This window comes from Perca flavescens, chromosome 12, assembly GCF_004354835.1.
Source record: "Perca flavescens isolate YP-PL-M2 chromosome 12, PFLA_1.0, whole genome shotgun sequence".
Classification (NCBI taxonomy): Eukaryota; Metazoa; Chordata; class Actinopteri; order Perciformes; family Percidae; genus Perca; species Perca flavescens.
The window spans coordinates 35,233,424-35,250,923 of NC_041342.1; the positions used below are offsets into that span (position 1 = coordinate 35,233,424).

Genomic DNA, 17,500 nt, shown 5'->3' on the forward strand with positions numbered 1-17,500 from the left:
GTGTGTGTGTGTGTGTGTGTGTGTGTGTGTGTGTGTGTGTGTGTGTGTGTGTGTGTGTGTGTGTGTGTGTGTGTGTGTGTGTGTGTGTGTGTGTGTGTGTGTGTGTGTGTGTGTGTGTGTGTGTGTGTGTGTGTGTGTGTGTGTGTGTGTGTGTGTGTGTGTGTGTGTGTGTGTGTGTGTGTGTGTGTGTGTATGGACAGACCAGAGCACATCGAAGCCGCTGTTGGCGGCGACTCTCTCGGGCATGCTCAGTGTGTGCCGCGGGTCCACGATGCCCAGCGTGGGTCGAATGGCTCGGCTGGCGATACCTGAACACAGACTACCAATCAAAGCTCACGCTGATACCTGAACACAGACAACCAATCAAAGCTCACGCTGATACCTGAACACAGACTACCAATCAAAGCTCACGCTGATACCTGAACACAGACAACCAATCAAAGCTCACGCTGATACCTGAACACAGACAACCAATCAGAGCTCACGCTGATACCTGAACACAGACAACCAATCAGAGCTCACGCTGATACCTGAACACAGACAACCAATCAGAGCTCACGCTGATACCTGAACACAGACTACCAATCAGAGCTCACGCTGATACCTGAACACAGACAACCAATCAAAGCTCACGCTGATACCTGAACACAGACTACCAATCAAAGCTCACGCTGATACCTGAACACAGACAACCAATCAGAGCTCACGCTGATACCTGAACACAGACAACCAATCAGAGCTCACGCTGATACCTGAACACAGACTACCAATCAGAGCTCACGCTGATACCTGAACACAGACAACCAATCAAAGCTCACGCTGATACCTGAACACAGACAACCAATCAAAGCTCACGCTGATACCTGAACACAGACAACCAATCAGAGCTCACGCTGATACCTGAACACAGACAACTAATCAGAGCTCACGCTGATACCTGAACACAGACTACCAATCAGAGCTCACGCTGATACCTGGACACAGACAACCAATCAGAGCTCAAGCTGATACCTGAACACAGACAACCAATCAGAGCTCACGCTGATACCTGAACACAGACAACCAATCAAAGCTCACGCTGATACCTGAACACAGACTACCAATCAAAGCTCACGCTGATACCTGAACACAGACTACCAATCAAAGCTCACGCTGATACCTGAACACAGACAACCAATCAGAGCTCACGCTGATACCTGAACACAGACAACCAATCAGAGCTCACGCTGATACCTGAACACAGACAACCAATCAGAGCTCACGCTGATACCTGAACACAGACTACCAATCAAAGCTCACGCTGATACCTGAACACAGACAACCAATCAAAGCTCACGCTGATACCTGAACACAGACAACCAATCAAAGCTCACGCTGATACCTGAACACAGACAACCAATCAGAGCTCACGCTGATACCTGAACACAGACAACCAATCAGAGCTCACGCTGATACCTGAACACAGACAACTAATCAGAGTTCACGCTGATACCTGGACACAGACAACCAATCAGAGCTCACGCTGATACCTGGACACAGACAACCAATCAGAGCTCACACTGATACCTGGACACAGACAATCAATCAGAGCTCACACTGATACCTGGACACAGACAATCAATCAGAGCTCACGCTGATACCTGGACACAGACAACCAATCAGAGCTCACGCTGATACCTGGACACAGACAACCAATCAGAGCTCACGCTGATACCTGGACACAGACAACCAATCAGAGCTCACGCTGATACCTGGACACAGACAACCAATCAGAGCTCACGCTGATACCTGGACACAGACAACCAATCAGAGCTCACGCTGATACCTGAACACAGACTACCAATCAGAGCTCACGCTGATACCTGAACACAGACAACCAATCAGAGCTCACGCTGATACCTGAACACAGACAACCAATCAGAGCTCACGCTGATACCTGAACACAGACTACCAATCAGAGCTCACGCTGATACCTGAACACAGACTACCAATCAGAGCTCACGCTGATACCTGGACACAGACAACCAATCAGAGCTCACGCTGATACCTGGACACAGACAACCAATCAGAGCTCACGCTGATACCTGGACACAGACAATCAATCAGAGCTCACGCTGATACCTGGACACAGACAACCAATCAGAGCTCACGCTGATACCTGGACACAGACAACCAATCAGAGCTCACGCTGATACCTGAACACAGACAACCAATCAGAGCTCACGCTGATACCTGGACACAGACAACCAATCAGAGCTCACGCTGATACCTGGACACAGACAACCAATCAGAGCTGACGCTGATACCTGAACACAGACAACCAATCAGAGCTCACGCTGATACCTGAACACAGACAACCAATCAGAGCTCACGCTGATACCTGAACACAGACTACCAATCAGAGCTCACGCTGATACCTGGACACAGACAACCAATCAGAGCTCACACTGATACCTGAACACAGACAACCAATCAGAGCTCACGCTGATACCTGAACACAGACTACCAATCAGAGCTCACGCTGATACCTGGACACAGACAACCAATCAGAGCTCACGCTGATACCTGGACACAGACAACCAATCAGAGCTCACACTGATACCTGAACACAGACTACCAATCAGAGCTCACGCTGATACCTGGACACAGACAACCAATCAGAGCTCACGCTGATACCTGGACACAGACAACCAATCAGAGCTCACGCTGATACCTGAACACAGACTACCAATCAGAGCTCACGCTGATACCTGGACACAGACAACCAATCAGAGCTCACGCTGATACCTGGACACAGACTACCAATCAGAGCTCACGCTGATACCTGGACACAGACAACCAATCAGAGCTCACGCTGATACCTGAACACAGACTACCAATCAGAGCTCACGCTGATACCTGGACACAGACAACCAATCAGAGCTCACGCTGATACCTGAACACAGACTACCAATCAAAGCTCACGCTGATACCTGAACACAGACAACCAATCAGAGCTCACGCTGATACCTGGACACAGACAACCAATCAGAGCTCACGCTGATACCTGGACACAGACAACCAATCAGAGCTCACGCTGATACCTGGACACAGACAACCAATAAGAGCTCACGCTGATACCTGGACACAGACAACCAATCAGAGCTCACGCTGATACCTGAACACAGACTACCAATCAGAGCTCACGCTGATACCTGAACACAGACTACCAATCAGAGCTCACGCTGATACCTGGACACAGACAACCAATCAGAGCTCACGCTTATACCTGGACACAGACAACCAATCAGAGCTCACGCTGATACCTGGACACAGACAACCAATCAGAGCTCACGCTGATACCTGGACACAGACAACTAATCAGAGCTCACGCTTATACCTGGACACAGACAACCAATCAGAGCTCACGCTGATACCTGGACACAGACAACCAATCAGAGCTCACGCTGATACCTGGACACAGACAACTAATCAGAGCTCACGCTGATACCTGAACACAGACAACCAATCAGAGCTCACGCTGATACCTGGACACAGACAACCAATCAGAGCTCACGCTGATACCTGGACACAGACAACCAATCAGAGCTCACGCTGATACCTGGACACAGACAACTAATCAGACCTCACGCTGATACCTGGACACAGACAACTAATCAGAGCTCACGCTTATACCTGAACACAGACAACCAATCAGAGCTCACGCTGATACCTGAACACAGACAACCAATCATAGCTCACGCTGATACCTGGACACAGACAACCAATCAGAGCTCACGCTTATACCTGAACACAGACAACCAATCAGAGCTCACGCTGATACCTGAACACAGACAACCAATCAGAGCTCACGCTGATACCTGGACACAGACAACCAATCAGAGCTCACGCTGATACCTGGACACAGACAACCAATCAGAGCTCACGCTGATACCTGGACACAGACAACCAATCAGAGCTCACGCTGATACCTGGACACAGACAACCAATCAGAGCTCACGCTGATACCTGGACACAGACAACCAATCAGAGCTCACGCTGATACCTGGACACAGACAACCAATCAGAGCTCACGCTGATACCTGGACACAGACAACCAATCAGAGCTCACGCTGATACCTGAACACAGTGTGCGTGTCTGTGTGTCAGTATCTGTGTGTGTGTGTCTGTGTATCTGTGTGTTAACTGTGTGTGTGTGTGTGTCTTTGTGTGTGTGTGTGTGTGTGTCTCTGTATGTGTGTGTGGGTCTGTATATATATATATATATATATATATATATATATATATATATATATATATATATATATATATATATGTGTGTGTGTTACCTGTGTGTATCTCTGTATATGTGTGTGTCTCTGTATGTGTGTGTGGGTCTGTATATGTGTGTGTTACCTGTGTGTAAAACCTTCCAGAACTAGAGACATATTTGGCATAGATATGTGCATGCTAAAAGAACTCCACGTTATTATCACCAATAACCAAAATTGTTAATCTCTCCATTATTGAGGCAGTATTTCCAAGTGTGTGGAAGTCTGCTGCTGTTGTTCCAATTTTCAAAAATGGAGATCCATTGTCAGTGGACAATTACAGACCAATCAGCATTACACCTACAGTGTCAAAAGTTGCAGAGAAACTAATTTCCCAACAAATAATCACACACTTGAATATCACTACATTTTCCCTTCATTCAATGCAATTTGGTTTCAGAACTCAACACTCCACGGAAACTGCTAATTGTTTTTTCATAGAAAATATCAAACATTTATTGGATAAAGGTGGCGTGGTTGGAGCTGTGTTTCTTGATCTAAAAAAAGCCTTTGACACTGTAAATCATCAAATATTATTAACCAAACTAAGCAAATTTAACTTCTCCTCAGATGCAATAAAATGGATAGAATCATATCTATCGAATCGCTCACAGTCAGTCAGGGTCAGTGATTACCACTCACCGCCCCTCGCCATGTCCACAGGGGTACCTCAAGGTTCTATTTTGGGGCCTCTTCTATTTTCACTGTACATAAATGACCTTCCTTCAGTTTGTTCAGACGCCTATATTCAGATGTATGCAGACGATACAGTCATCTATACCCATGGTAAAAACTCAAAACAAGTTGCTGAAAAACTTACACAGACTATGGCACATGTCTCTGAATGGCTAACTCAATCCTGCTTAAAACTTAATGTAAATAAAACAGTTTCAATGTACTTTTCTAAATCAAACATTGCAAATAATCAGGCAGATATTTATGTGACAGGGGAAAAAATCCAAGTTGTGTCAGAATTCAAATACCTAGGCATCTTAATAGACTCAAAACTAACTTTTAAATCACAGATAAAAAAGGTCTGCAATCGAGTCAAATTTAATATCGCAAATTTCCGGTTCATAAGATCACACTTGTCACTTCCGCAGCTAAAATGTTCATGCACAGTATGGTTCTGTCTCACATTACTTACTGTCTTACAACCTGGTCACAGGCAAATAAAACAACACTAAAACCTTTAGAGTCACTTTACAAACAGACAATCAAAATTCTGGATAAAAAAACTTCAAGATATCACCATTGTGCTATTTTACAAAAGCATAAGCTTTTAAGTTGGGAAAATGTCATCAAGTATTCAAACCTCTGTCTGTTATACAAAATCATCCATGGCCTGTCATCTCCTCCACTCAGTCAGTTTGTAAATATCAGGAACACCACACAGAGAGTAACACGAGGGTCGGCCCGAGGAGACTGTGTTGTTCCTCTGCGGAAAAAGTGCATTTAGTCAGAGTGCCTTTTCAGTCACAGCAGCACAGGAGTGGAACTCTGTCCCTCAGAACATCAGAGAACTCACCACTTACACTCTCTTCAAAAACATCTAAAAACTGGTTCATAACACATCAGACATGTCAGCATTAATAAGAATATGTATTATCTTCCCTCAATCCAACCGTGCTGCCACTTGTGTCTCACTTGTGTCAATGTGTAGTTTAATATGTTTTTATATACTGTATGTATGAGTATGGGTATGTGTGTATGTGTGTGTATGTATGTATATGTATATGTATATATATATATGTACGGATGTGTGTATGTATGTGTATATATATTTTTTTTTTTAACCTAATGTCTGTCTTACAGCAAACTTATTCTGTACACTGTATTCATCAACAGGATTTGAATATTTAAATCTGTTTTACTGCTCTTTTATATTTGTATTGTTCACTGTAATCTTCTTCTTATTGTTTTTTTTTTAGGTAGACAATTTTAAGATCTGTCCAGGGACAACGGATGAAAAATAGCCTTTTGGCTAATTCTGGTGCATTTGCAGCAATGTTAATTAATGTACACTGTCCCTGTCAAATAAACTAATAAATAAATAAAATAAATAAATATCTCTGTATGTGTGTGTGCGTGTGTCTCTGTATGTGTGTGTGGGTCTGAATATGTGTGTGTGTTACCTGTGTGTATCTCTGTATATGTGTGTGTGTGTGTGTGTGTGTGTGTGTGTCTGTATGTTTGTGTGGGTCTGTATATGTGTCTGTGTTACCTGTGTGTATTTCTGTATATGTGTGTGTGTGTGTCTCTGTATGTGTGTGTGGGTCTGTATATGTGTGTGTGTTACCTGTGTGTATCTCTGTATGTGTGTGTGTGTGTGTGTGTGTGTGTGTGTGTGTGTGTGTGTCTCTGTATGTTTGTGTGGGTCTGTATATGTGTCTGTGTTACCTGTGTGTATTTCTGTATATGTGTGTGTGTGTGTCTCTGTATGTGTGTGTGGGTCTGTATATGTGTGTGTGTTACCTGTGTGTATCTCTGTATATGTGTGTCTCTGTATATGTGTGTGTGTGTGTGTGTGTGTGTATATGTCTCTGTATGTGTGTGTGGGTCTGTATATGTGTGTGTGTTACCTGTGTGTATCTCTGTATATGTGTGTGTGTGTGTGTGTGTGTGTGTGTGTGTGTGTCTGTATGTTTGTGTGGGTCTGTATATGTGTCTGTGTTACCTGTGTGTATTTCTGTATATGTGTGTGTGTGTGTGTCTCTGTATGTGTGTGTGGGTCTGTATATGTGTGTGTGTTACCTGTGTGTATCTCTGTATATGTGTGTGTGTGTGTGTATGTGTGTGTGTGTGTGTGTGTGTGTGTGTGTGTATATGTGTGTGTCTCTGTATGTGTGTGTGGGTCTGTATGTGTGTGTTACCTGTGTGTATCTCTGTATATGTGTGTGTGTGTCTCTGTATGTGTGTGTGGGTCTGTATATGTGTGTGTGTTACCTGTGTGTATCTCTGTATATGTGTGTGTGTCTCTGTATATGTGTGTGGGTCTGTATATATGTGTGTGTTACTTGTGTGTATCTCTGTATATGTGTGTGGGTCTGTATATACAGTGGGGGAAATAAGTATTTGACCCCTTGCTGATTTTGCAGGTTTGCCCACTTACAAAGAATGCAAAAATCTACAATTTTAATCATATGTACATTCTAACAGTGAAAGACAGAATCCCAAAGAAAATTCCAGAAAATCACATCATATGAATTTATTAAAATTGATAACCATCTGATGAGGAAAAACAAGTATTTGACCCCCTGGACAAACAGCATGTTAATATTTTGTAGAAAAGCCATTATTGGCCAGCACAGATGTCAAACGGTTTTTATAGTTGGTGACAAGGTTTGTGCACATTTCGGCAGGGATGTTGGCCCACCTCCCCTGCAGACAGCCTCCAAATCATTCAGGTTCCGAGGTTGTCGCCTGGCAACTCGAATTTTAAGCTCCCTCCAAAGATTTTCAATCGGATTCAGGTCTGGAGACTGGCTAGGCCACTCCAGAACCTTGATGTGCTTCTTCTTCAGCCACTCTTTTGTTGCTTTGGCGGTGTGCTTAGGGTCGTTGTCGTGGTGCTGAAACACCCATCCTCGACCCATCTTCAGCTCTCTCACTGAGGGAAGGAGATGTCGGTCCAGAATTCCACGATACATGGCCCCGTCCATCCTCCCTCAATACGATGGAGTTGTCCCGTCCCCTTGGCTGAAAAGCACCCCCAAAGCATGATGTTGCCACCACCATGCTTGACGGTGGGGATGGTGTTCTTTGGGTTGTACTCGGTGTTCTTTGCCCTCCAAACACGACGAGTTGAGTTGAGGCCAAAAAGTTCTATTTTGGTCTCATCTGACCACATCACCTTCTTCCAGGCCTCTTCTGAGTCGTCCAGGTGGTGAATGGCGAACTTCATGCGGGCCTGTACATGTTTCTTCTTGAGCAGGGGGACCTTGCGTGCGCTGCAGGATTTCAATCGATGACGGCGTAGTGTGTTACCAACCGTTTCTTTTGTAACTGTGGTCCCAGCTGCCTTCAGTTGATTCATCAGTTCCCCCCCTTGTGGTTTTGGGATGATTCCTCACCGTTCGCATGATCAGGGACACCCCACGAGGCAAGATCTTGTGTGGAGGCCCAGACCGAGGAGGTTGGCGGTGGTGTGGTGCTTCTTCCATTTCCTGATAACTGCACCGACAGTTGATCTTTTCTCTCAAGTTGCTTTCCGATTCTCTTGTAGCCCATCCCAGCCTTGTGCAGATCAACAATCTTGTCCCTGATGTCCGTAGAAAGCTCTTTGGTCTTGCCCATGGTGGTGATGTTGGATGCTGGTTGTTTGGGTGTTGACAGGTGTCTTTTATACAGGTAACGAGGTGAGGCAGGTGTATTTGATGTAGATAATTGGTTCGGATTGGGGCTGTGTCTTAAAGAAGGACTAACTGGCTTGTAGGAGCCAGAATACTTGCTGTTTGTCCAGGGGGTCAAATACTTGTTTTTCCTCATCAGATGGTTATCAATTTTAATAAATTCATATGATGTGATTTTCTGGAATTTTCTTTGGGATTCTGTCTTTCACTGTTAGAATGTACATATGATTAAAATTGTAGATTTTTGCATTCTTTGTAAGTGGGCAAACCTGCAAAATCAGCAAGGGGTCAAATACTTATTTCCCCCACTGTATGTGTGTGTCTTACCTGTGTGTATCTCTGTATATGTGTGTGTGTGTCTGTGTATGTGGGTCTGTATATATGTGTGTGTGTTACCTGTGAGTATCTCTGTATATATGTGTGTGTGTGTCTCTGTATGTGTGTGTGGGTCTGTATATATGTATGTGTGTCACCTGTGTGTATCTCTGTATGTGTGTGTGTGTGTTTGTATCTCTGTATATGTGTGTGTGTGTGTATCTCTGTATATGTGTGTGTGTGTGTGTGTTACCTGTGTGTATCTCTGTGTATATATGTGTGTGTGTGTGTGTGTGTATATATGTGTGTCTGTGTATGTGTGTGTGGGTCTGTATATGTGTGTGTGTTACCTGTGTGTATCTCTGTATATATATGTGTGTGTGTGTGTGTGTGTGTGTGTGTGTGTGTATCTCTGTATGTGTGTGTGTGTGTGTGTGTTACCTGTGTGTATCTCTGTATATATATGTGTGTGTGAGTGTGTGTGTGTGTATCTCTGTATATGTGTGTTTGTGTGTGTTACCTGTGTGTATCTCTGTATATATATGTGTGTGTGTGTGTGTGTGTTTGTATCTCTGTATATGTGTGCATCTCTGTATATGTGTGTGTGTGTGTGTTACCTATGTATATCTTTGTATATATATGTGTGTGTGTGTTTGTGTTACCTGTGTGTATCTCTATATATATGTGTGTGTGTGTGTGTGTGTGTGTGTGTTACCTGTGTGTATCTCTGTATATATATATGTGTGTGTGTGTGTGGTGTGTGTGTGTGTGTGTGTGTGTTACCTGTGTGTATCTCTGTATATATATATGTGTGTGTGTGTGTGTGTGTGTGTGTGTGTGTGTGTGTGTGTGTGTACCTGTTTTAGCTTTCAGGGGCTCATAGTCAAAGATGGCGACTCCGGTGGTCTCGCTGCCGGTGCCGGCGGTCGTAGGAACTGCAGACGAGAGAAACCCGTTAGAAACGAACACGAAAAGGTCACCGGGCGGTGAGCGTTGCCGTGGTTACCTGCGATGAGCGGCTTCAGCGCGCCCGTGACGGGCTTCCCTCTGCCGACGGGAGCGTTCACGAAGTCGAGGAAGTCGGCGTCGGGCCGACTGGCGTACAGGTTGGCTGCTTTACACGTGTCCATCACGGAGCCCCCGCCCACAGCCACGAACACATCAAAGGCCTCGCGCTTAGCAAACTGGATGGCCTCTTTAAAACTGAGACAGACAGACAGGTTAGAGAGACAGACAGGTTAGAGAGACAGACAGGTTGGCTGCTTTAAAAACTAAGACAGACAGATTAGAGAGAGAGGCAGACAGGCAGGCAGGCAGACGGAGAGACAGACAGGTTAGTTAGTGACCAAACAGGCAGACAGAAAGACACACAGACAGAGAGAGAGACAGACAGGCAGAGAGACAGACACCCTTTAACTTCTCAGTCTAGCAGGTACAGGTGGTAGAGAAACTATGCTTTCATTTTAAAGATGAATGCTTCATTAAAAACTGAAAGAGATGCTATGAAACTGAATAAAACTCCCAGAAATCAATGAAAGTAGTGAACTGATCATTCATTTTACTCGCTAGGCAAGATTATACACACATATATACACACACACACACACACACAAACACACATATATTCACACACACACACACACACAGAGACACACGCACACACACACACACACACACACACACACACACAGAGACACACACACACACACACACACACACACACACAGAGACACACACACACACACACACACACACACACACACACACACACACACACACACACACACACACACACACACAGACACACACACACACACACACACACACACACACACAGACACACACACACACACACACACACACACACACAGAGACACACACACACACAGAGACACACGCACTCACACACACAGAGACACACACAGACACACACACACACACACACACACACACACACACACACAGAGACACACACACACACACACACACACATAGACACACACACACACACACACACACACACACACACACACACACACACACACACACACACACACACACTTCCTTGCATGCGAGCCATTCTTCTTCTAGCTCTCTGATTGGCTGTCAGCTGTAGAGACTGTACAGTGTGTTCTGATTGGTTGTCGAGTTATTTATCGTGTGTGTCGTGGCGAGGACTGACCTGGTATCGGTGGGCTCCACGCGGACGTTGTCGTACACTTTGTACGTGACTCCGCTCCGGGACAGAGACGCCAGGACGGACGCCACCGGCGGTAGGCGAGACAGGTTCCTGTCTGTCATCACACACACCTTCCTCGCCCCGAGGTTCTGCAGGTCCTGCACCAGAACCAGAACCAATTATATAGACCTTAGTGGTCCCTAATACTGTATCTGAAGTCTCTTTTATATAGACCTTAGTGGTCCCCTAATACTGTATCTGAAGTCTCTTTTATATAGACCTAAGTGGTCCCCTAATACTGTATCTGAAGTCTCTTTTATATAGACCTTAGTGGTCCCCTAATACTGTATCTGAAGTCTCTTTTATATAGACCTTAGTGGTCCCCTAATACTGTATCTGAAGTCTCTTTTATATAGACCTAAGTGGTCCCTAATACTGTACTGTATCTGAAGTCTCTTTTATATAGACCTTAGTGGTCCCCTAATACTGTATCTGAAGTCTTTTTATATAGACCTAAGTGGTCCCTAATACTGTACTGTATCTGAAGTCTCTTTTATATAGACCTTAGTGGTCCCCTAATACTGTATCTGAAGTCTCTTTTATATAGACCTTAGTGGTCCCCTAATACTGTATCTGAAGTCTCTTTTATATAGACCTAAGTGGTCCCTAATACTGTACTGTATCTGAAGTCTCTTTTATATAGACCTTAGTGGTCCCCTAATACTGTATCTGAAGTCTCTTTTATATAGACCTTAGTGGTCCCCTAATACTGTATCTGAAGTCTCTTTTATATAGACCTAAGTGGTCCCTAATACTGTACTGTATCTGAAGTCTCTTTTATATAGACCTTAGTGGTCCCCTAATACTGTATCTGAAGTCTCTTTTATATAGACCTTAGTGGTCCCTAATACTGTATCTGAAGTCTCTTTTATATAGACCTTAGTGGTCCCCTAATACTGTATCTGAAGTCTCTTTTATATAGACCTTAGTGGTCCCCTAATACTGTATCTGAAGTCTCTTTTATATAGACCTTAGTGGTCCCCTAATACTGTATCTGAAGTCTCTTTTATATAGACCTTAGTGGTCCCCTAATACTGTATCTGAAGTCTCTTTTATATAGACCTTAGTGGTCCCCTAATACTGTATCTGAAGTCTCTTTATATAGACCTTAGTGGTCCCCTAATACTGTATCTGAAGTCTCTTTTATATAGACCTGTCTGAAAGCCATGATATATATCTCTCTCTCTTTCTCTCATGGGGGGGCCAAATTCTCTGGGTGGGCAAAGCAGAGAAAGGGGAGGTAACCTTTCCCCTTATGACCTCATAAGGAGAAGATTCCTGATTGGTCCATCTGAGCTTTCATTTTCTCAAAGGCAGAGCAGGATACCCAGGGCTCGGTTTACACCTATCACCATTTCTAGCCACTGGGGGACCATAGGCAGGCTGGGGGAACTCATATTAATGTTAAAAAACCTCATAAAGTGACATTTTCATGCCATGGGACCTTTAATAGTAGTCCCGTGGCACCATCTAGTGGCGAAAAAAAACAACAAAAACATCAGGACAAGTGTCAAAAAATGTTGATAACAATGTCAAAAACAACAATCAACAAAAACTCAGAAAAAGTTGCGATCTGTCGGACGTTCCACGCTCCGAGGTTCTGCAGAAGAACCGGGGTTTCTGTGTCGAAGTGACTGATGGGAACAACTATCTCTGACGTTGGTACAGTATTAAGAGAGATGGAGAAACAAGCTGTAATGTAAGTTAATAGGACAATAGTGCAGCTTGTATTTACCTTCACAAAAGTTGTGTTGTTGCCGCTGACAGACTCAGATTATTATTCTAAGTGTCTGACAACATTATGGGATGGATCCCTACAGAGATAGACCTTTAAAACCTCTTTTAGACCTTTCTGTTTAACCAGAAACAGCTCTGTGGTCATTAGCACTAAACCCAACAGACTCCATTTAAAAAAACAGTACTTTAAGCGTGTATAGATCCAGCATATTTTCACATGTAAATCAGTAAACTAAGTGTTTATTTCAACCAAAACTGGAGTTGTGATGGTTGGTTAAAGTGAAAAGACGACCCAAAACAGCTATTTATAGTTTTTTTTTTAGTTTCTGTCGACTTTGAATTAAGTATGTTTTACGATGATAAAATTACTGATTATTTACATGGAGTCTGGTGGGCTTAGCGAATGCAATTTCGCGGATGTTTATATGTTTAAAAAAAGGCTCTTAATCTTTAATCGAAAGGTCGACCTCCTTAGAAATCCTTTCCATAATGTTGTCAGACACTCAGAATAATAATCTGAGTCTGTCAGTGGTAAAAACAAAACTTTATTGGACGTAAATACAAGCTGGACAAAAAGTCCTGTTAACTTATATTGTAGCTGGTTTCTGCAGAGATCTCTCTTAATACTGGACCATTGTCAAAGATAGTTGTTCCCATCAGTCACTTAGACACAGAAACATAGGAACATAGGCTCCAGGTTGAAAAGAACGGTAGTTACCCTTTAACTTCTCAGTCTAGCAGGTATAGGAGGAAGAGAAACTATGCTTTCATTTTAAAGATGAATAAAGCGAGTTGTGTGAAAGCTGCGTCATTAAAAACTGAAAGAGATGCTACGAAACTGAATAAAATTCCCAGAATTCAATGAAAGTAGTGTACTGATTATTCATTTTACTGGTGAAGAACATTTGATGAACCAGTCATGTTATTTTGGGGGCAATATGGTTGAAAGAAACCCAAATTATTGATCAGAGCCCAAGATCACACACACACACACACACACAAAAACCATGTTTTTCTATCTTTGTGGGGACCCACCATTGACATAATGCATTCCCTAGCCCCTTACCCTAACCTTAACCATCACAACTAAATGCCTAACCTTAACCCTTACCCTAACCTTAACCATCACAACTAAATGCCTAACCTTAACCCTTACCCTAACCTTAACCATCACAACTAAATGCCTAACCTTACACTGTAAAACTTTTTACTGTAAATTTACAGTAATATACTGGCAGCAGCTTCGCCAGTAAACTACTGTTTATTTACAGTAAGCATACTGTATTTTAAAACTACAGTACTTAACTGTAAAGAAGTATACAGTTACTAACTGTATTTAAATTTACAGTAATATACTGGCAGCAGCTTCACCAGTAAACTACTGTTCATTTACAGTAGGCATACTGTATTTTAAATTTAAGGTGCTTTACTGTAAATAGACATACAGTTTCTTACTGTATTATTTGAATTTACTGTATTTTACTGGCAACTGCTTTGCCAATATTACACTGTACATCTAAAAATATGTTTATGTTTTTTTAAATTACTGTAAATAAACATATTATTGAATTTGTTTTACATTTATACACTTGTGTTGGCAGCATAAAGAAATCCTATTATAAAAATCTCAGAATATTGCAGCTTTAAACTCTACCTTAGGGAAGACTGCAGAAAAATAATCAGTCCTAAATAACAATGAAAAAAAGGCAAGATTCAAAATGTAATTAACTCTTTATTTATACTGTAAATATCATGTGAGTATACGTACATCAGAGTTTGCAGTTTTGTGAACTGTATCAAAGCTGTAGCAGAAAAAGTTAACACCCGTTTTGGGGCGTGTTTGTGACGTTGAACATACGCACCAGAAGATGCAATAGAAAATGTGTATAACATTTTCGAACTAAATCATCTGAGGCAGACTGACCCCGAGCTACAAGGTTGTAAAAGCAAGAGGTCCATATGAAATCAAACTTGCAAAAGTGAGAAGTCACTGTTGAGCTCCATGCAGTCACACACTATTACATAGCCAGTCACAATCCCAATACACTACAAACAGGGAAACTGCTATATATAACTAAACTAAACAACACAAAATCAGTATTGGCCCTTTATCGGCATATATTGTTCATTGATGATCAACAAATGGTATCTGCGCTTAAACAATACAATACTATGAGAAAAGATCAAACAAAGTCCCACTTGAAGTCGTTGAGCTTCCTGATTAGGGTGCAGACATGCATTGTTGATGGTTTCTTCTGGACCATCTTTCCAGTTTTTCTGCTGGGTGCCTGTCCACTGTATGCCTTTGATCCTCTCTCAGGATTAATCCCCATGCAGATTCTAAATGACAACGTAACAACACAAATGCTTTAGGTTAGTGAAGAAACGGTTAATTTTGTAGGAGAACATATAGACTTTCAGTGTTAAAGGAGCTACAGCTTAATTTGTATTTTTTTAGTATTATAGTAAGTAGTATTTAGCTACTAAACAAGTTTAAAAACTGTATATTATTTATACCAATGTATAAGTACACATTCCAAAGGAAAAAAATATTTTAAAGCTTAATACACAATACACAATATTATAAGTTGACTTTTTTCATCCTTTATTTGGGGAGAACATTTCATGAACATAAGAGCTGTGTTTTTATAGTATTATTTTAGAAAACTTTAATGAGGGAAAATATTATTTTATTTTGAAATGTCACAAAATGTAACAATGCTGCTTGACGGTATACGCACAACCGGCACATACAGGTACTTCGCTAACTCAAGGCCGCGCCCCCTTTTGGGGGATAGAACAGACGGTCCCATAGAAGTCAATGCAATTTGACGTGTGTTTGGATCATAATTTTGACAAATGTGTGTGGATTTATTTCTTGTTAAACAGATGGTTTGTTTTATACACGTCTAATGTTTATATTGTGACCTTGCCTGAACCTGAGCATTCACGATACCTTAATAAACTAAGTTTGAACGCCGCTGGTCTGGCCTATAGCCTGGAGCCTGTCTGGTCTATAGCCTGGAGCCAAAGCCAAATCTATCAGGATCTACTTTAGGACATGGCAAGAGGACAAATCGAAGACCAGAGTTTTTGGATGTGTTGTTGGAACAACAAACTACTCAGCAACCTTTCAGCATAGTTATTAATTCAAAACGGTTTGTTTAAAGTAAAAGTTTGGAGTGATTTACATTTCCTCTGTTGTTACGCTGTTGTCGTCTATGGGGAACGCAGGATTGTTTTCCCCTAAAAGTGGGCGTGAATCTGTTCAGAGACTTCCTATGACGTTGCGCCGGTTGTGCATATAGTTACAGGGCTGCCGCTACAGCGTGACGGGTGCTTACGGTAAAGCAGCCTATTGTGTGCTGCACATTGTACACCAAATGAGCTGCGCACAAGCAGACCTATGGTTTTGGTCTGGTTTCACCCAATCCAGATTTAGTGTCGCGAAAAGATGTCAAAGCCCTAAGTATTTTTATTATTTTTTACATTTTAGTAAATGTAAATGCTTGTAGTACATCAGCAGCTTTAGCTACTGAAATTCTAATCTCGGAGCACTTAATCAATAAAAAGTCAATCCAGGTGTGTATTATGTGTGGGAAATCTCCTACCTCTGAATGAACTCCAATGAGCATGCAGCATTGTCCTGGTATTGCAGGTTAAAGTTGTAGAAAGTTGACATTAGAACAGCAAGCCCCAGCACAAAGGACACTCCTCACTGACAACCTGGCCCTCCACGCTCACAAACCACCGCTGATCAGTCAGCGAAGTTGGACCTGAAAAAAAAATATGAATAGTTAATAGAAATGGCAACAATATGATTTCACTGTACATAAATTAATTTGATCTGAATTTATTTACATATCCACACGATTTGATTGTATGTCTTCATACGTATGGCTAAACAAAATATTAGTTTTATCTATGGCATTGTGGCTTTACCCAACAAATACTAACCCTGATGACTTTCCGTCAGTGTATTTTCCCCTATAGCCCATGGTTTGTTAGGTGATGACAGCCTTTACTATAATGCACTGCAGAAAACCCTGTTTTTTATTGATGTGGCTATCTAAATTAGAGATGCACTGATTACAACTTTCTAGGCCGATTCTGCTTTCCGATTTCCTCTGAGTTAGGCCAGCCGATACAGATTTTAGCCAATTCCGATTTCATTTTTTCTAACCACTTTACAGGACACACAAATATGTATTTTCTATCTTGTCTTTAATAGAAATTTTTTTGAAGAGATAATCGATCGCTATACAATAGAACTATACAAATTACTCCTGGTGTGGTAAATTCACACACATCTAAACTGTAAACTAAAGTTAGTTTTAGATGGGAAAAGGAGCAAATACGAAGCCACCCAGTTTACAATAGAACCGTTTCAAATGTTAATTAATAAAAAAAAGTCCGCCAAAAGTGTTTTTGAAAAATACAAATATGAAGCCACACAACTGACAATAAAACCGTTTGAAAATAGATATATAGCTAACACGTCAATATTATATCTTCGTTTGCACAAAAAAAGTCCAATTATCTAAAGT

The 17,500-nt window shown here is 42.1% G+C and overlaps 1 protein-coding gene across 1 annotated transcript in view; it reads right to left on the reverse strand.

Moving 5' to 3' along the window:
* The window catches only part of adhfe1 (alcohol dehydrogenase iron containing 1), a 33,777-nt gene that overhangs the window by 11,185 nt on the left and 5,092 nt on the right, over positions 1 to 17,500 (reverse strand). Inside the window, exons 5-8 of the mRNA XM_028594190.1 lie at positions 11,160 to 11,314; positions 9,984 to 10,180; positions 9,835 to 9,912; positions 203 to 308 (exon numbers count right to left, since the gene is read on the reverse strand). Coding sequence (XP_028449991.1) covers positions 203 to 308; positions 9,835 to 9,912; positions 9,984 to 10,180; positions 11,160 to 11,314 — 536 coding nt within the window. The remainder of the gene's footprint in view (positions 1 to 202; positions 309 to 9,834; positions 9,913 to 9,983; positions 10,181 to 11,159; positions 11,315 to 17,500) is intronic.